The sequence below is a fragment of the Musa acuminata genome, chromosome BXJ2-3, assembly GCF_036884655.1.
Source record: "Musa acuminata AAA Group cultivar baxijiao chromosome BXJ2-3, Cavendish_Baxijiao_AAA, whole genome shotgun sequence".
Classification (NCBI taxonomy): Eukaryota; Viridiplantae; Streptophyta; class Magnoliopsida; order Zingiberales; family Musaceae; genus Musa; species Musa acuminata.
This window is the reverse complement of record NC_088340.1, coordinates 263151-283209: the sequence shown is the minus strand read 5'-3', so window position 1 is coordinate 283209 and position 20059 is coordinate 263151. Positions and strand designations below refer to the sequence as shown.

General features: G+C 39.0%; 3 protein-coding genes across 5 annotated transcripts; all 3 read left to right on the top strand.

Annotated features, from left to right (window-relative positions):
- The first annotated feature begins 231 nt into the window (after positions 1-231).
- LOC103977297 (uncharacterized) lies at positions 232-3714 on the top strand. 3 transcript variants are annotated; one of them, XM_009392777.3, is made up of 8 exons: positions 232-580; positions 659-945; positions 1252-1587; positions 1670-2023; positions 2111-2824; positions 2911-3001; positions 3081-3308; positions 3543-3714. In XM_009392777.3, the coding sequence occupies exons 1-7, from the start codon at positions 412-414 to the stop codon at positions 3299-3301; spliced, it is 2172 nt and encodes a 723-aa protein (XP_009391052.2). In that variant the 5' UTR covers positions 232-411; the 3' UTR covers positions 3302-3308; positions 3543-3714. The 3 variants fall into 3 exon arrangements, with proteins under 3 accessions (XP_009391052.2, XP_018679623.2, XP_009391051.2); XM_018824078.2 differs by lacking the exon at positions 3543-3714 and adding an exon at positions 3435-3530; XM_009392776.3 differs by lacking the exon at positions 3543-3714 and having other exon boundaries at positions 3081-3530.
- A 2054-nt stretch (positions 3715-5768) lies between these two features.
- On the top strand, positions 5769-15185 carry LOC135606687 (protein PAF1 homolog). Its single transcript, XM_065097760.1, has 12 exons — positions 5769-7097; positions 8220-8288; positions 8774-8881; positions 8970-9150; positions 9242-9321; positions 9434-9553; positions 10162-10267; positions 11631-11717; positions 11913-11981; positions 12143-12214; positions 12289-12450; positions 14720-15185. The coding sequence occupies exons 1-12, from the start codon at positions 6088-6090 to the stop codon at positions 14846-14848; spliced, it is 2193 nt and encodes a 730-aa protein (XP_064953832.1). The 5' UTR covers positions 5769-6087; the 3' UTR covers positions 14849-15185.
- A 1444-nt stretch (positions 15186-16629) lies between these two features.
- Positions 16630-19617, top strand: LOC135606688 (dehydration-responsive element-binding protein 2C-like). The gene has a single exon (XM_065097761.1). It carries the CDS (start codon positions 18902-18904, stop codon positions 19487-19489), a length of 588 nt encoding a protein of 195 aa, XP_064953833.1. The 5' UTR covers positions 16630-18901; the 3' UTR covers positions 19490-19617.
- Positions 19618-20059: the final 442 nt, after the last annotated feature.

Here is a 20059-nt window from a genome sequence, read left to right as displayed (position 1 = left end):
CGATCCTAGGCTGGATAGTCGTATGACCAAAGTGTCCTCCCCCTGTTTGACCAAATTTACCTGGATACCCAGCATCATCTTCAAAGAACGAAGAGTTACACGAAAGCTCATGATGGCACATCCGGTGGTTTCAGCCTCCGTACAGGGGTATTTTATGCGTGGGTACATCCTACAGAGTTCTCTAATGCCATGGCCAAAGTGCTACGCTCTTCGCTTACCCCACGGTGAATGGTCGGTAAAGTTCACATTTCTTTTCCCCCAAACCCTAAGCGGTCGGTTACACAGCTGAAGGATAGTATTGTTTCCAGGTTTGCTGCGTTCGACGCGATAAAGCTCTCAATTCCATTTGGAACTGTGGTAATCTTTAGCTAAGAGCATCGGAGGAGCAGGAGTTGGAGGAGATCGCGGGCGATGGCGGCAATTGCTCTGGCTTCGCTCCCCCTAGGGTTCCGATTCCACCCCACGGACGAGGAGCTCGTCAACCACTACCTCAAGCGAAAAATCACTGGCCGGATCAAGTCCGAGATGCAGGTGATTCCCGAGATCGATGTCTGCAAGTGCGAGCCGTGGGATCTTCCAGGTGCTTCTCGTTTCACTTAGTTTTTGTTCGGTTCTGATGGGAATTTCTTTTGTCGTAAAAAGTTAATCTTGGTCGCAGAAAAATCCCTAATTAGGTCGAACGATCCCGAGTGGTTCTTCTTTGCGCCCAAGGATCGTAAGTATCCCAATGGTCACAGGTCTAACCGGGCCACTGAGGCCGGCTACTGGAAGGCCACGGGGAAGGACCGGATCATACGTTCCAAGTCTTCCGCGGCGAAGAGTACAATCATCGGCATGAAGAAGACGCTGGTCTTTCATCGGGGGCGAGCTCCCCATGGCGTCCGGACTAACTGGATTATGCATGAGTACCGCACTACCGAGCTTGAGTTCGAGTCTGGCGATCAGGTCTGCAGCTCTGCTTTTGCAGTCATTCTTTCTGCTCGGATTCTCCCAATCTTTTAGTCTAGGTGCTACTGTTACTTAAGTTTCCATGATAGGTTCGTAGCCATGCAATGGAGTAGAATTGATTGTTCGGTGAAAAAAAAATGATTGTGTTTTCTTCGCTTCTTCATCATGACCTATGCTTTACTTTGGACTTTAATAGTCTGTTTGCGTGAAGCTTTCTTAAAATTTTGGTTGTCGTTGATCTTGCTATACTGATGGTGTGTTTTTTTTTTTTTTTTTGTGTGTATATTTTACTGTTTATTTTAGGGTGGTTATGTTCTTTATCGCTTATTTAAAAAGCCAGAAGAGAGGATTTCAAGCACCAATGCCGAAGAGATGGAGGTAAATGGGTTCTCCCCTGGCGATACCCAGCATGATGCAGATATGACGGAAGAAATTGAAACCCAGATGAATCATGACTCTCCAGAGTCGGACTTGCAAGAAGAGCCACAATCTATGCCTGATTCTGTTCAAAAGCAACCTGCCGATATTGAGATGTGGTTGACTGGTAAAACTGATGGTTCAACTAGAGTCTCTGTGAAACCAGAGATGAATTGTTTCAATTTGGATTCACCTGATGAAGAGGCGAAAGCAAGAGAAAAGGTGCGGTTAAAATGAGAATTTGTAATGTTCACTTTTGTTGATCTTACCTTCTCCACACTCAGGTCTACTACACAAACTGCAGGCTGATCCGCCGCAAGATGCTTTCGCCAAATTTTGCGACCAGGAGTTTGCACAGATAGGTCATGGTGTCCCTAATATCAGTTCCCAAATTATGCCTCACTCAAGTTATCCTTTACTTAGCGATATCAATGAGGAATTACATATAGGATTATATCCGGTTGATAGTACTGTTGGTGATGATCTGGATGCAATCTTAAATTCAATACTCAGTGTAGATGATTGTTCTTCTGGTGCATCAATCATTCCAAAAGAACCATTTGCTGAGAGTTTACCTGAACACAGTCCCTGGGACTCAGCATCACACAGGGATGGTGACTCAAGTAGTGATATTGAGACTGAACCGAGTTTACTGCAGGTAAGGATGCCTGCGTTGTAAATTGAGCAGTGACTAGAAAAAAATTATGAGTAAAGTTTCTAATTGCAATTTCTTTTTTTAATTCAGCATGCTGCAGATTTGGAAACTTGTGATTGGTGCTGTGGGTCATCTCTTCTGCCAACTGATTCCTTGCAGATAGATGGTTCTGTTGTTTCTCCTGGCGCAACGATGCAGTTGAGTACTCTATATGAAAATGCAAGTCTGCTTCCTTATGACATTAGTGGGCCAGATGTGTATTCGGTGGACTATGGTGCAGAATCCTTGCAAGATTTGTTTAACAGCTTGGAGGAACTGGGTAGCCAGAATCCTATATCTGATTGTAGGGATGATCTTGAGGGGACTGGAATCCAGATTAGGAGTCGTCAGGCACAGCAGTATCAACCAAATTCAGACAATTTATTATTGAAGCAGGGTACTGCAGGAAGAAGGCTTCGTTTGCAAAGTTCAATTAGGAAGGTACAATTTGGTAGTGCTAGTGATGAATTGAGCAGTACGAATGATGATCGAGACAAAGAATCAACTGCAGAAGCAAAACGGGAATTGTTTTATAGCATGGAGGAAGCTATATCCGAGAAGAATGTGACAAATAGGGATGATCTTATGGATTCTGGAATTAAGATTAGGGCTCAGCAAGTGCAGCATTCTGCAAATAAATTATCTACGCAGGAGGTTCAAACATTAAGTGAATTCACTCGACATAATGAGCTTCAATTTGGATCCATTTCTGATGGTGAATCAAGTATCAGAAGCAATTTTGAGGATAAAGTTGGAAGAACAGAGGTGAGGATTCTTTTGTCATTATCTATACGACTAGGTTCGCTTATTTATACCATAATAACAAATAGATGAAACACTTCTGTCTGCAGGCAAGAGACCATGCGGATGATGGCATATCTGAAAGTGAGGAGAGTAGATTGCCTGCTTTTCTTGACAAGCTTGAGGACTTATCTATTCATGGTAAACAAGATCAACACTGATCCTCTCCTCTTGTAGTGTTCTGGTTCAATTCACAGGCTATGCCTTCTTTTTGTTTCAGATGCAGATGAGACATCGAGTAAGTACCAAAAATCCAAATCTGTGCTCAGGTCGAGAAGAACGTCGACAAATGACAGTGGCAATATACCGACATACCCTTCAAATCGAAAGGCACCAAGGAACCAGTCGGTTGTCGCTTACATGATTTTTTTGGTTTTCTTGGTGGTCATCTTGCTGCTGTGTCTCAGGATATGGAGGAGCATGAACTATCCAGCTGTATAAATGTCAGGTAGCTCTATACATTTCTTCCTTAGTATATAAAGAAAGTATTCCTTGGAGTTTAGTTTTTCTGATGTATATTATTTTTGTTTGTGCATGCAAATTATTATCCTGCCTGTTCATCTGTATGTACAAGATTGAGCCTTTGTGTGTGATCTTATGATAGTGTCATAAGATCTTTTCTTCTAGTACTCGGAAATAGAAGTATGTAAGCTCATGACATTTGAAGTCATCTCTTCATCAGTGGCAGCAGCAAAAACAAGCTGATGTGCAGGGTTTTGAACAACAAGATGAAGCTTAGGATTTACCCAGCAGAATCTGATTGCTAGGTTGGTATTGCCAACCTATTAAGCATGAAATATGTATTATCATATCTTTTTTTTTTTAATATATTAATTATAACATCCATTCAAATATGTATTATCATATCTTTTATGGGTTGTTTATCTAATGAATTATAATTATTTTATCTAAAGAGATAAGATAATAGAAAAAAAGCTTCAAAAATTCAAAAGACTAGAATGGAATCAAACTATTAAGCATGAAATAATTGCTAATACAAATCAAGACTAAGAAGCAAATCGTAAATAATCGAAGGACTGAGAAGGAAAACAACCCGGTGGCTGAGACAGTGTTTGTTGCCTTTTGGAAGCCAGCCAGCCAGCTAGCTAGAATACTAAATTCCCAATGATTGCTTCCTCATGTTTCTTATTTAGTAATTCTTTTTATCCCGTAAACACTAGTACTAATTGCTTCTCCTTTCTTCATCCACACTTTTACTTGTTTGTATCGCAGCAAGCATACAAATCACACTTTTACTTTTTGGATTCCTCAATTTTAAAGCTAAGAAGCAACAGAATGGTTAATTTGTAGCTTAGCAAAGTGCTTCGGCCTCCTCCGAGCAGGCACCCGATTAAAAGCCAATAGTCCATCCATCATATATCATCATCATCATCTCGAGAATGAGCTGTGCCGACGGGTGTTTTGTATGGAAAGATCCAGCATCCTTCATACCAGTTCGATTTTGACCGAACAAAGCCTGAGCTCAAAGACTGACTGCACACAAAAGCATCGTCTGCTCTAAATCCACCTTCAGAATAAGAATTTACGACTGCTCTAACCCAGCGGACAGTTTACTTTCCATACTTATTTAGTTACGTTAGCATCCCAATCTATACATTTTAAAAAGTTATATTAGTATCTTGTAGTTATGAAAGTGAAACATCTAATTTTATTTATCATAGCATCATCGATTCTATCAACGAAAATATAAAATTAAAGGATAAAAAGATAATTTTAATGTTTCAATTAGTGATGCGAATGATTTTGTGGATGAGGAGAGCGGTAAGGAGATGTGAGGGTTGCTTTGTATTTACATGGATATTGTCACAATTGTCAAGTTACCCTTTCGCCTTTCTGCATTTGTATCAGAGTGGATGTAGCTATCGAGCGATGAAGGGGCCATCGATGCAGATGTCGAATAGTGTCGCTCTGCATCTGTATCGACGTTGACATAGTTGTCGAGTGACTCTCACCTTTCGCAGTCGCTCTTCTCATCCACAATAACTACTTGTGATACTCAGTAGCATCGTCATAGGCCACCACTAATTGAAATATTAAAATTATTTTTTTACCTTTTATCTTTATGTTTTTGTTGGTAAAATCGATGATGCTAGGATAAATTAACATAGATATTTTACAATACAATTTTTCAATGTGTAAGGACCGAAATACTAAAGGTAGTTAACCACGTATGATAATATATAATTAGGGTATGATTTAATTTTTAGATTCTAAAAGTAATCTCACGGATAAGCCGTTGAATCCAATCGATTTCAAATTAGGGATAATAATGTTTCGGATCTTTCTAAGCTCCCGTTGGATTGGTATGAGCCAGTCAAATATGATTCTATTAGAACATTTTGGGTGAATCGACGAGAAAGAAGAAAATTTTTAGTCAATCATCCATCTTATTTTCTTTCTTAGGGATCGATCCATCCATAGGGTGAATCGAGTAAACATGTTACACTATACTAATGTCAAGAAAACACTGCAATGAAATTTTTATACTATGCTATAATGTTTTTATACAATATTAGGATAACATCATTATAACATAGTACCAGGAAAATATGGTAATGTTTTTTATACCCAGTATTTATTTTCTCGTATTATTCAAAAACACTATAATAATGGTAAAAAAAAAAGAATGAAAAAGAAATAGATAAGTAGGCATTCCTAGTATTAGAAAAACAAACAAAAATAATTTACTTGTAAATAATTCTGAAAATAAAGTCAGCCCCACTTCCTATGAAAACAAAAACAAAAACAAAAACAAAAAAAAAACAGACTTAATATTTTCACCAAATAATAACACCAGCAGAAAGAATAATAATGATAATAATAATAAATTAATTAATTATCGAATCAACAAATTGGAAGTTAAACTCGAGCGCCCGACCCGATACAACCCACCCGATCCAATTCCATCCGACGACACCGCATCGATTTCCTTTCGAGGTCACATCTTTCTCCTTCCTTCACCTCCGGCGATTCCTACATCACAGACTTTGCGGACTTCCACCCGCTTCTGCTACCAGCCATCGTCACCCTCCGCCCCATCTTCTCCATCACCACCGCCGCCGCCGTCTCTACCTCCTTTTTAGTAGTTCGTTCCTCCTCTTCGTTCCTTCCCTTCCCTTCCCTTCCCCTATCTCTTCATCTTTAACCTAATTCTCGGCTTCAAGAAGCCATCGTCTGCGTCGATCGAAGTATCTAGGTCGCCGGGAATGGCCTCCTTCAGGCCCTTCCACCCTCCCCCGCCGCCTGCTGCAGCGCAGCCTCCCCCGCCGAACCAGAGCGCTCTTCCGCCTCCCCCTACCCTCCCGCCGCCTATGAACCCGCAGTTCCAGCCCTACCCCCAGCACCGTAACTACCCTGGCTCCGGCCCCGCCGCCGCCTCCGCCGTGTCTGGTTATGGCCGGATTCCGCCCGGCTCGGCCTCCCGCCACGGTTTCGCTGGCCCCTTTAACCCCCCCGCCGGCCAGCAGCAGCCGCTGCCGCCCGGGCCGCAGCAGCAGTATCCGTACGCCCCTCATCTTCATCAGGCACCGCCACCGCCGCCACCTTCGGCCTCCTATCCACCACCCCCGCCTCCACCCCACCTCCCACCGCAGCCGCAGCCGCAGCCGTCGATGTCTTATCCTTCTTCCCAGTACCCTCCTCACTATAACCTTCCGGCCCAGCCGCCCCCACCGCCCCCTCCGCCTTCCTCCCCGCCGCCAAACCCTTCCGTCCCTCCCCCACCGCCGCCCCCCATCCCCCCTCCGTCAGTCCCGCCCCCTCCCCCTCCTTCGTCCAACCAGTCCCCGTTGGTGCCACCAGACGTGGGTCAACGTCATCAGGGCGCTAGAGAGGCCCTGCCCCCTGGGAGGCAGCAGAAGCTATCTCTCCCGCCCAAGCAGCAGAAGCCTCCTTCTGCACCTCCCGCTGGAAGGGCTTCGGTCCAACCTGGAGGCCCCAATGGGACCTCGATGAGGGTGGAGACTGAGGAGGAGAGGAGGTTGAGGAAAAGGAGAGAGTATGAGAAGCAGAAGCAGGAGGAGAAGAGGCAGCTTTTGCTGAAGCAATCACAAGCCACTGTGCTGCAAAAGACCCAGATGATGGTGTCAGGCAGCGCAAGGCCACATGGCTCCATCACTGGGTCTCGTATAGCAGAGCGCCGGACAACCCCATTCCTGAGTGGGGAAAGGATCGAAAACCGATTGAAAAAGCCTACAACTTTCATCTGCAAGATGAAGTGAGTAGGATTTTCTTTCCTCACGTACTTGTTATGGAAAGTACTATTATGGATAAAGATTTGTCAAGCAAGAATCTACTATTTTCCATTTGCAAACTATAGTACTCTTGCTGTGGTTGCTCCTTTGTATAATTTGATTTTGATCTAATTCTTTCAGATTATCTTTCTAATAACTGGAACATTGTTCTTCTGGTTTATACATTTGCTTGTTTAGAGAATGTTGATTGCATACTGAAAAATATGATAGCTAGGATCAGCACAAGTTATCTGTTACATGCATTACCTCTCAGTTTGCGCTGTAACAGATGATTGACCCATCAACACAATTTTGGATCTGTTTTCTTGAATCAGCCATGGTGCTGGAATTGCAGACAGTCGTGTTCAGACATGTATATTCTGGAATAACCCCTGGGGATATTTTAGATGTCCTTTTGTCTATATAAATTTTATTTAAAGTAAAAGCTGAGCCATGATAACTGCAAGTTATGCCTCAATTTTATATCCTACATGGTAGTTGGGATCAATTTCATTTGAACTAGGTCATTTGAGTATATACCAAGTTTGGTTTGGACATCTTTGATGACATCAACTGAACCTTAGCACTCAACTACGACACACAACTTTATGTTATCTTGTATCTTTTGGACTTCTTTTACCTGTGGTGAATCATTTTGTTAATGACATGCTTAATAATACTATGTAAGGGCCTGATTTAGTTCAGTCAGAAGTTGATTTGTGTTCGGATTAAGGTTTCAAATGCTGGTCGAGCCAATATGTGCCAATAGGTATTTTCCAGTCTGTTTGACCACCAATATCTGCCATCGGTATTGGCATTATATGTAGAACCTTGGTCAGGATTAACTATACTTATTGATAAGGTGATATATTCATCCTCAGCATCAATTCTAGTTAAAACTAAGTAAAATCTGTTGACTTTGCTCTATAAATTATTTATTCATTATTTGGGAAGAAGCCTTGACAGATGTATACTTCCTTGCCTGCAGATGCTCCATCTTTTCTTTGATGTCAATTTATAATATGACTTTAACAATTGCAAATAGGCCTCCTTCTTTCCTTGTCATGTCTTGCATTATTTGTCACTCATTCATTTTTTAAATCCAGGTTTAGAAATGACTTGCCAGATCCAACCGCACAACCAAAGTTATTAGCTATGCATAAGGACAAAGACCGGTATGTATCATATTTTGCTCTTTCAAATTTCTCATTTTGGCTTAATATAGACATAGATATAAAAAAAGATTAACAATTTAAAAGAAGTTCATGGCTTTTGCTTGACTCTCATAATTTTTTTCTTTTAATCCAGCATATTCAAATTCAGGGATTAGTTTTGTACTTAAATTTGAAACTTAAGTTGTTGGTTGCATTATGCACGAGTACCCTTTTCTTGTGGAAATATGAACAGTGGTCACCGACAGTAGCAGGTGGTTAAAAAATGAAATATGCTATGTGAATATTGTTATGTTGAGTTCATTGTTGGAGAATTGTTTTTTTTTGCAACTGTTGAACAATTTATTTATGTGATGTTTTATGACCCAAATTTGTACTGCTAACATTATCCATCATTTTTATCTGTTTTTTCTCCTTGGAATTTACTGGTGGAGATTTTTACTTTATTCAAATTTTAATACATGAGAATTATGTCTCTCTGTTGGCAGATATACCAAATATACAATCACATCCTTAGAGAAAATGCACAAGCCTAAACTCTATGTTGAACAAGATCTTGGGGTACCTCTTGACCTACTTGATATGAGTGTATACAAGTGAGATTTTAGAGCTTTGCACTTGATTTTTCTATACCATAATGAATGTCTTTAGTGTCTCAGATAACGTGTTTATATGCTTCTCTAGTCCTTCCGCTGTTCGTACTGCCCTTTCTCCCGAAGATGAAGAGTTACTGCTTGACGACGAGGTAGTAACTCCTATCAAGCAAGGAGGTATAAGAAGGAAAGAGCGACCTACAGATAAAGGTGTTTCATGGTTGGTTAAGACTCAATACATTTCTCCCATCAGCATGGAAGCTGCAAAAATGGTACAGAACATACTACAGTGTGATATTTTAGGGTTTATTTTTACTGCCAGTAGCTTAGTACACAAACATGCTAATTGATCTGGAATTGCAGTCTCTTACTGAGAAACAAGCAAAAGAAATACGAGAATCAAAAGAAGGTCGAAATCTTTTCTTGGAGAATCTTAACAATAGGTATATTGACATGTTAAATGTTAAGTCAATTTACATATTTTTTATGATGCCCTTTACTGGGATCAGGAGCACTGCCTTATGTTTCTGTTTGATCCCTTCTTTATTATGTCAGGGATAGACAAATACAAACCATCGAAGAATCTTTCAGGGCAGCCAAACTGCCCCCTGTCCATCAAACGAAGCCTGAATTAGAAGCTGTGGATATTTTGCCTTTGTTACCAGATTTTGACCGGTTTGTACTTTTCATTTATGCCAGCTACTTATTTCAGTCTCACTACCAGTCATAATGGCCATAGTTATTTATGAATCTCTCTTCATCTGAGCAGCTAATTGTATTATACACTTTTTTTCATTAGCATGATCATGCATGAGATGCATGAATATTCAGTAGTGATAACTGTTATTGGGTTCCTTGTTATATTCTTGGAAGAAGAAAATCCAAAAGTTATATTGGACTTCCACCAGTATGTTGAAGGTCTTCATTAGTGATTACAAATTAAAACTTGAGCAACTGAAGCATGATTTTTCACAGGACAATATGTGGGTTGCACGGTGTCTGCTTAACTGATGCAAAATTAGATTTATTATACAATTTTGACAAATGGATAGCGTTGATTGTTTTTCTATCATCGAAATCCTTTTTCACCTTGGGAATTAGTTTTGCTTTTTTAATTGATTCACATGTAATCTATAATTTAACTTCTCTTGAAGAATATGTTAGATTAAACATTTTGATCAATCTAATTTTGGACTATTTTGTTATCATTTCTATTTATCTAATTGATGTCTGCAAAAAAATTAATATTAGTCATAACTGAGTGGACTCGCTCACCATGCCAGGTGCGAAGACCAATTTGTTATGGTAAATTTTGATGGAGATCCAACTGCTGATTCAGAACAATATAACAAGCTAGACAGGTCTATCCGTGATGAGCTCGAGTCTCAGGTGAATTTTTTTCATATGTTCTCTAGTATGAACTTGCATGCAAGTTCAGATGCTATCAATATGCTTTCTATTCTCTGGTTGTTTGTTGTTTTTAGATGTATGAGTGAGCTCAATATTTTTTTAAAGTAAATTAGTCTTTTTATTAATTGGGGAATCTATTTTTAGCATATAAATTTTGTTTTAGACTGACAGAATCATGGTTATTGATTAAAAACAACCTGGTAGGTTGTATCAGTTGATCTTCAGTTTTATGCTGTAATCTCCCCTCTGTTGAATGAGAGCTGCTAGGCTACCAACTGAAGAACCACACAAAGACTGAAATAAGATCCAAGGCCATATATGGAGGATTTAGAAAGTTGAATGGTTGTATAATAAATGTTTTAGTTAATCAGCAGGATTGATTGAATTTCAGTCTGCCTTTGGTTTTGGCTGATGGCCGTATTAAAATATTTGGCAGCTTCAGTTATTTGTGATATTCTGGTTGATTTTTGAAGTTTAACTTTTGGCTGTATTGAAAAGGGAATTTTCTGAATGTCAATTGTTTGACCAGTTTTGGATGTAAAAAAGTATTTGTTATACACCCAAGTTAATTTATGGGCATGTGTTTGTCATACACCCAAGTTATCCAACATCTGGTGTGGGCTGTCTTGTACATATGTCAAGACCATACCTAACTTCAAAGAACAAGGCTTGAGAATTTTTTTCTTTTTCTTTTTGTTTCTTTGCTGAGAGTTGGGTGGGACGCATGTGGTTTTTCTGGGCTGTGACAGCATAAGCAGGTAAGATTCCTTGTGTGGTGCCTGCTTCACACTGACATAGTATGTTGTAGTCAGGATGAGGAGGCATGATCAAATGTGCCACCCATGAGCCTCAGCTTTTGACAATTAGAACATGCAACTATTGATATGATCCTGGTCTTGAAACTTTCTTTTTCAAGTGGTGATATCGTAACATTGTATGCGCTATTGCTGGCTAGTTTTGGATGCTGGATTCTATTCTTCATAATTTTATCATGTCAAATATGTGAAAGAAACCCTTTTGTAGAACAAATTTCTCCTTTAACTTCTATTTCATCTTGAACTTTAGTCATTATAAGTTCTCTAATATAAAATGTTTTAACCTCAATCTGAAACAAAATTGTTATTGTTTTTTGTATGCTGTGGTCCTAGAGTAATAATCGTGTGAAGTGATCTTGTGTCAGATTATTCTATACATCAGTGTCTATGAATATCATTAATTGTTGGTGTTAACTTGTGGGTGACAATTATTACAATGTATTTGTTAAACTGGCTTGCAGCATATAATTTTTTTTTAAATCTTAATTTTACATTAGCCTACATTTTTGGTCTTTTTTATTTTGTAGGCTATAATGAAGAGCTTCATAGCCAATGGCTCAGATCCAATGAATCCTGAGAAGTTTCTTGCGTACATGGTTCCTCAACCGGATGAGGTATATAATATTGTTTGTTACCTTGCCAGTTCATTTGTGACGCTCTGCATTGTTAGGGTGAATGGCTTACCAGTTATGTTGCAATAATTTAGTTTTACTTGTTTTCTAGAAATTGTTGAATTGCATTAAATATTCCTTCAATAAACTGTTTATAAGTTGTAGCATCACTCTGACATTGTTCATTACCATTGGCAGTTGTACAAGGACTTAAAATCTGAAAATGAAGATACATCATACTCCTGGGTTAGAGAATATCACTGGGATGTATGTTTCAAATTTGTTCCTCTCCTATGATTAATACTCTTCATTTGTTGTACAGGCTACAGATCCAAGATTGCATTATAGAAAAATTTGTTTCATGACCATTTAAGGGCAAAAAAAAGAAAATCATATTTTCCTAAACAAATTCCTTCTGTATGTTGCAGGTAAGAGGTGATGATGCTGATGATCCAACAACGTACTTCGTAACTTTTGGAGAAAAAGATGCCCGCTACTTGGTATAGTTATCTTAGTCAATTTTGAGTTAGAGGATGTAACAATCGTTTGATGCATAATACTTCATACTATGCAGCCCTTGCCTACAAAGCTTGTTTTACAAAAGAAGAAGGCAAAAGAGGGAAGGTCTGGTGATGAGATCGAGCAGTTTCCAGTGCCATCAAGGGTGACTGTGAGGAAGAAATCAACTACTACATATGGAGAACCAAACGAATATGGGGAAGCATCTAGAAATAATGTATAGAAAATTTCAGTTCTGAATTCCTGCTACAATGCTCCATAGATCATGTTTTTTAATTATGTTCTACACTGCAATTTCCTAGGAATCAGTCACTTTCTAGATTCAATAGCTTCATAAGTTATGGCTGTGCTTTCTAGTAATAAACTTACACACAGATGAAATATCTAGCCATCAGACTGTTTGATTGTTTGTTAGCTGGTGTTCACCTTGCTTTTGTTGGTAACATTAAATAGTCCTGTTGCTGCATATTGTTTGAGTATGTTGTGATCCAAGTGTTGTTACCTTTAAGGCTTTAACTTCAGGGAGCATATAAACATAACATGGTGCATTACAGGAACATTCAGATAATATCACCATGTGTTTAGTATTAAGAGTACATATTTATTTACCGTTAAAATAAGAAGTGGATATGATTTATCCGTTCATACATCACATATTAGATGAAGTGTATAGATGTTCGCATGCTCACACATGTTGTCATGGTTTCTCATGTTCATAATGTAATATAAGATGCATGAGATGTTCTCATAAGCCACAAACATTCGTATAACTGTGTTACTTTTACAGTTGTGTTTAAATTCTGTTCATGCAACATATGTGTGTGCGTGTGTGTGCGTGTGTGGAAGTATGTGTTTATTTATGTATGTATATTGAGATTATATATATATATATATATAGACATATATATATATATATGTATGTATGTATGTATATATATATGTATATGAATATATATATGTATATATATGTATATGAATATATATATGTATATATATGTATATATATATATATATGTATGTATATATATATATGTATGTATATATATATATATGTATGTATATAAATATATATATGTATATAAATATATATATGTATATATATATATATATACATACATATATATATACATACATATATATATACATACATATATATATACATATATATATATATATATGTATGTTGAGAGCAGTTATTTATCTTACGATGCCTTACTAGTGGCTAAGAATAGTATGTGCAACCAGGTGCCTATGCATATACTTGCAGATGTCCATCTATGTTTTCTTGACAGGCATAGCTTCATCTCTATTTGCATTCTTGTATTCATAGATAAGGTCTACATATATAAATTGTTTTACATTTTGGAATAATTATGCTTAGTTGAATCTAATATATTGTTGTAGGCACCCTGCACACTGCCTCTCTATTGGAGAAAGGCATTGCAGTGGCCTTTGTTGTCCTAGTCTCCAGTTTGGGCTATTCTTCTTATTCCTGGCCTTCTTCAAGCTCTCCTGAATGGAAATTAAGAGCATCCCAAAACATTTTCACTATCAAGTTACCCATCTTCCTGCTCTTACTGATCTTCACACTGACCAGAAAAAGATAAAAGAACATCTATTCCTGGGCCAAATGGGCGGATTTACTCGAGAACACAACTTTTATATATTGGCAAGGAAAATAACACTGAAATTTTCTTGGTAATATTGAGAAAATCTAACTTTATATAGGATACTATTATCTATAGCAATCACAGTTTAAATATCTAGGCAGACATGAGGTTCCTACTGATAGGCAAATCAAGTTTTCATTTTACTGATCTGAGTACACAAAGGTCTTTTCTTTCTATTAGTTCTTTGATTGTTACCAAGTGATTCTGAAATCTGAATACATTAAAATAGTCTTCTTTGAAATTTTGGAAACCTACCCTCTTGATTTTGGATACTTGATACATTTATTGTTTCTGTAAGTTCATTGAACTTAATGTCTTAATTGATATTTGGGCATGCAATTTCATGATTATATAGATATGATGTTTAAATATTGTCTGTATGTTAGAATATTTACTTAATGATTTAGTTCTTTGAACCTCTTAGGAATTCTGAGTGCATACTAAACCCAAGATGATTAAGTGTATGGGTGGATATAGATTTAAATCCTCTTGAATGTTAAATATAGCTCTTACTCAAGTCTGTTGAATCTAACATGTGTTCTCTATATGCAGAGTAACAATTACATATTGTTAAGAAACCTTGAAACTTTGAAACTGTCATCTTTTGTTTCTTGTATAGAGATATTCTCTTATTGGTAGAAATTCGTTGTTTCAAATCTTTGCAGTTCTGCACGGGACGATATAGGTAACATGTGTTTGTTATGGACTAATGCTTGCATGATACTAATGGTGCATCTGTTATTTCAGAAATCTTTATCTTAGTGCAGTTACATTATATTTTGAAATCATCCTAATAATTCTGAAAATGTACTATAGGAAAAACTGGATGTCAGGAACATAAAGCGAGGACGTTCCTCAATGGATGATGACCTTGAAAGGCAGCATAAATTTCAGAGAACAGAAGATATAGATCAGTTCAGTGGGGAGGAAGATATGTCTGATTGACTGTGACAATATGTCAGCATCGCCATTGCAGAGTTACTTCTGGTGTAGCATCATCATTTGCTAATCCCGGTGAATGTATGGGTCGTCAAAGAAGCCCGTTTGACCGAAATGGATGTCTATTTCAGAACTCAGAAGTCACGTAAGGCAAGATGGTGATATTTCCCCCCTTACCAGTATTAGTACATAAGTTTTTGGCTTACATGTCAAATGTGATGAAGTTTTTCAAGCCGTTCAAGCATTATATAGCTGTCATTTTCTTGTCAAGTTTATTACCGAGAATAGATGTATGTTTTTTATTATATTGGGTTTCATTTATATGCTGCAATGCTTTGATGTCTCTTACTATGAGTTTAGGCCTTTTTTTTTTTTTTCTTTAACCTGGGACTCATCAGCCGATCATCCTGAATATAGATGATCCAAACTCTTATTGTGAGGTGAGGTTGAATATTAATGAATGTTATAATGGATCTTATGTAACAACGAGACACTGCATTAGTGAAATTATGGGGTTTGGTTATTGATAGGTAGGTGAGCTGGTGAGCATATTTAAATTGCTGAGAGGACGATGTGTTGGCCAAATAAGATGTTGTCTTCCTCGTTAGACCTGCCACTGCCTGTATGTATGTTGTGCAAGTATCTGTTCTGACATTTATCGTGTTGCGGTATCAGATGAATGTATTTCCTGTGAAATATCTTGTTAGTAAAACTAAGATCTTCAATGCTTGTTTGTGTTGGATTTATTCAATGCTTGTTTATATAAATAGGTGATGTTTTTCAGGTGTATTTTGATGGTTTTAAGTTTTGGTTGTCTGAAGTAGAATATGATTTAGATCTAAAGCATTTGCCAATGCTTCATATGGTACACATGGAATCCTTAATGTTATTAGAGGTTACTTTGAGCCTAAGAGGAGGAATATGATGGAGCTCAATCTTAGATCTATTAAGTGGAGAAGATATTTAAAGTTATTATTAAACACAAGGGAGAATCAAAATGTGCCTTTAAATTTTTTTTTTCATTTTGAAAGGTAAGATAGAGACTCTACAAAGGTGTTTTTTTTATTCAGTTCACTTGGAGAAGCAACAACAAAAGTTTCTTAGCATCTCTAGAGGTAATTTAAGAATGTATTAATGTATTTTATGAAAAGTATTTTCTTGATTCGGTTCACAATGTACACACCTTAGGAAACTCTCGAGTACAACCCGAGCAGACGCTGCACCAAAATGTAGACGAGTAGTTACCGAAAGTAAAGATGTGGAGAAGGCTATGCGACTCGGGCAAATAGCGGTAGTGAGCTGCTCCCCATCTTCACGGTGGCCTACTGTATCAATCATCCCCTTCACCACCATCACGTTGGCGTAGTACACCTCCAGCTCCAGCTCCCTCAGCGCCACCATCAGCCTCGCCGCCGGGTGTGCCCTCCTGTCGCATTGCACCCGTATCATCGCCTCCTGACGCAGCAGCTTCAACTCCACCTCCACCTTCCCACTCGTTGCGGTCTCCGATGTCGTCACCCGTTCGTCATCGCCTTCGGCTTCTCGAAGGTACTTGCTCCCTTTCTAAAGCTATTTGGGATCATTTCTAAAACTATTTGGGACCAATAAATACTCTTATTATGTTTGCTTACAAGAGTATGAAAAACCTATGATATTAAAGTATTGAATCTTTTCTTCCTTAAGTTTAAAAATTATTCTAAGGAATATGAGAATTTTTTTGTAAAAGAGAGAAGTAAGAGTTCTCTCGTAAACATATGAAAAGGAGAAATAATTGTAACAATGGTAGTTGATCTTCGCCCATTGAAAGAAGATCTTTAGTAAAAGCCGATGGCCTCAAAGGAAGAGAATTCGGAAGTGGATGTAGGTCGGGATGATCGAACTATTATAAATCGATTTGATTTACTATTGCATATTGACCTACTTAGTAAGCAATTCTTATTCGCACTTCTTGATAATCATATTTTTAATACTTGTTTCATCAAACAAACTTTCAAATCGAAATTTTTCGAAAGCACTAATTCACCCCCCCCCTCCCCTTATAGTGTCTTTACGATCCTAACAATGTGATGCATGTGTGTATTGTGATTATTATTATTATTGGGACTCATGATAATATTACGTCGGTAAGCGTGAGGCGATTAGATTGACCCATGTGGCCTTCCATTGTTATAGGAGAAATCGATTCCCAACATAGGTTGAGTTGGTCTGAGTCCCTCGAGGCTCGCCTATATTGCGATTCTAGATCTTGCTTACGACGTAAATATGTAATCGGTAACCTGAGGACATTGTATACTTGGTCGAGTGCCTCAAGGGAATATCGTCGAATTAAACTCATCTTGTATTGATGGTAATGACTTAATATAACATCATGATTGGTCGAGTCCTTCGAGGCCATGATGGTTCAGAGGTCGAACAGGATGAGAATCACAAGGAGTTATTATCGGCAAGTGTTGCATACCTTTTCGGGATTAGTGTAATTAGTCAAGTCCCTTGATGTTACACTAAGACGTCGAATGGATCCCGATCCCCACTAGAGATCCGTTGGGGGTCTCTAATTCACATATCGGAGGGAATTGTGTGTTTCGCGAGAAAATAGTAGGAACATATTAAGATAGAAATTTATATAATTGTTTACTTTTCTATAAAATCTACATGTTATTTATTTTGTTATATCTTTATTTTTAGAACATGTCACTTTTAAATCACTTATGTGGCATAGTTGATATCAACCGCCTCACTACTCCAAACTACATAGATTGACTCCGCAACATGAGAATCATTTTCATAGTAAAAAAAATTGCGTACGTCTTTGACATAGTGATGACAGACAACGATAAGCTGATTCCCTTATATTGTGACAACTACGAAGCAATTGCTTGGGAACTCGGGTCTCATTAGAAGAGTTCTGAGGAGGTTCCAACTTATTAGAGAGAGAATGACCCGAGGAAATGTAGCAGTGGAAAGAGTTTCATCTAAAGATAACATTACTAATTCATTGACGAAGCCGTTGTCTTAGATTATCTTTAAACATCACAAGGGTTTGATAGGGATCAGACACTTAAGTGATTGAGTTTAGTCAAGTGAGAGATTGATAGTCATAGGTGTACTAGTCATATGTGCCCTGCAAACCAATCACGTGAGTGATGACACGTGTGATTGGCTTTTTTTCTGGAATTTAATTTTTTGTTCTTTCGTTGCGCATGTAATGATTTCCCAACACTCTTTTCTTAGCTTAGGGTCAACTAGCTTCTTAAGAGGGGGCACGACTTGAATTGCTTTGTGATACTATGAGGATGGGGGCTCTCCGCCTCCTTTTTATACATGAGGAAGAGCTGATGAAGTCCTAGCTAGGTTAGAACTTGAAGAGTTAATCATTCTCATTTGAGTATTTGTAAGACTCTGTTTGGGGCTTCAAATTTTAGTAGAATTTTGATCGGAACAGATATATACTAGAAATGTCTGTAATTTTTATTGCTTAGTCAATCAAATTTCTTGTTTCTCTTCTAAAGTTTTATTTTTTCTTTTAAACTAAGAGCATGGATCTCAATTTTTTGGGATGGCGGAGATTCCATATCTAAACCATTCATTTTGGGTAAATTGAGTTACAAATTCTTTTCTTTTTTTTGTTTAAAAAAACTATGGTTTAAGATTATATGTACTAATATTTTATTAAAGAGTGAGGCGGTCCCTCCGACGTTGCGACCGTTCCTGCAGCAGATCCCTTCTCCGCCACGGCCGTCCACCCCGCGGCCGCCAGCTCCCAAACCCACCTGAAGTCATCGCATGCATCAGCAACCTCCAAGGCTTCCCCACGAAAGCCGGGAAGAGCCCGTTTCCCGTTAGCCGACACTTAGCATCGGAATCCCACCCGGCGCCGGCAGCAGCCGCCGCGTGTCGCTGGCTCTCCCCCCTCCCCTCCCTCGTCATAATGGGCGCCGCTCGCTTTCCCTCTACATAGTAAGTTGTTGGTGCTGCTTGCCACCTGTCGGTGCCTTTTACAGGACAGAGGTTTGCTGCGTCGCCACCTTCTCCCTAGCTGCAGCGAGACGACGGGACGGCATGGGGCCTGAAGAGAAGAAGCAGAAGAAATGCTGCCCTCTGAGGAGGTCAAGGAAGGGCTGCATGAAGGGCAAAGGCGGGCCGGAGAACCAGGCGTGCACCTACCGCGGAGTGCGGCAGCGGACGTGGGGCAAGTGGGTGGCGGAGATCCGCGAGCCCAACCGGGGCGCCCGCCTCTGGCTCGGCACCTTCAGCTCCTCCCTGGAGGCTGCGCAGGCCTATGACAACGCCGCGCGCAGCCTCTACGGTGACTGCGCCAGGCTGAACCTGTCCGACGACTCCGGCCCCAGGCGGCCGTCCGTTAAGTCGGAGGCCTCCTGCTCGCCGACCTGCTCGACGGAGACGAGCACCAGCGAGTCAAGGGCGACCTTCCCGGGGAGCGTCCAGTCGCCGGCGGGTTATTTCTGCGGCGGCGGGGGGGGCCTTGACGACTTCGATGACTACGTTACGGGATTGCCGAAAGCTGAGGATTTCGGGCTGGAGGCTTTCAGTGACATTCCGCTCTTCGACGACGTCGGCTTCGCGGAGACAATGTTCGACAAGGAACTGCTGAGCTTTGACGCCATGCAATTGTCGTGGTGTTCTTGAGCAGCTGCTCTCTCTCTCTCTCTCTCTCTCTCTCTCTCTCATATATATATATATATATGGGGGTGTGTATATATATGGGGGTGTAATCGGATATGTAGTGCAAGTAGATTTCCATGAAAATATGTATACATATGAGGTGATGTTGATATTTCTTGGCAAGGAAGAAGTGATGTTAGTTAATGTCTATATAGACATACGTATGTATGAAGGAAGAAAAGGCTGAAGTCAAGTGTTGTTCCTCATCAGAATCATGGTCAGTGGAAAAGGAAAGAGCAGGCAATCTATTGTGGATTGATTGATCAGTAGATTACTAAATTGATTTCCTTGGATGTGATGGTCACTTCAATGGCGAACAAGAAGAAGAAGAAGGTACATTGCAAGAAAGGGGAGAAGAAGAATCAATCCTATCTATTAGTTTGAATTTGTCTTATATGATCAAATTCTTATTAATGTGAGGCTGATAAAAGGTTGAGATTATATATATATATATATATATATATATATATATATATATATATATATATATATATATATATATATATATATATATATATATATATATATATATAT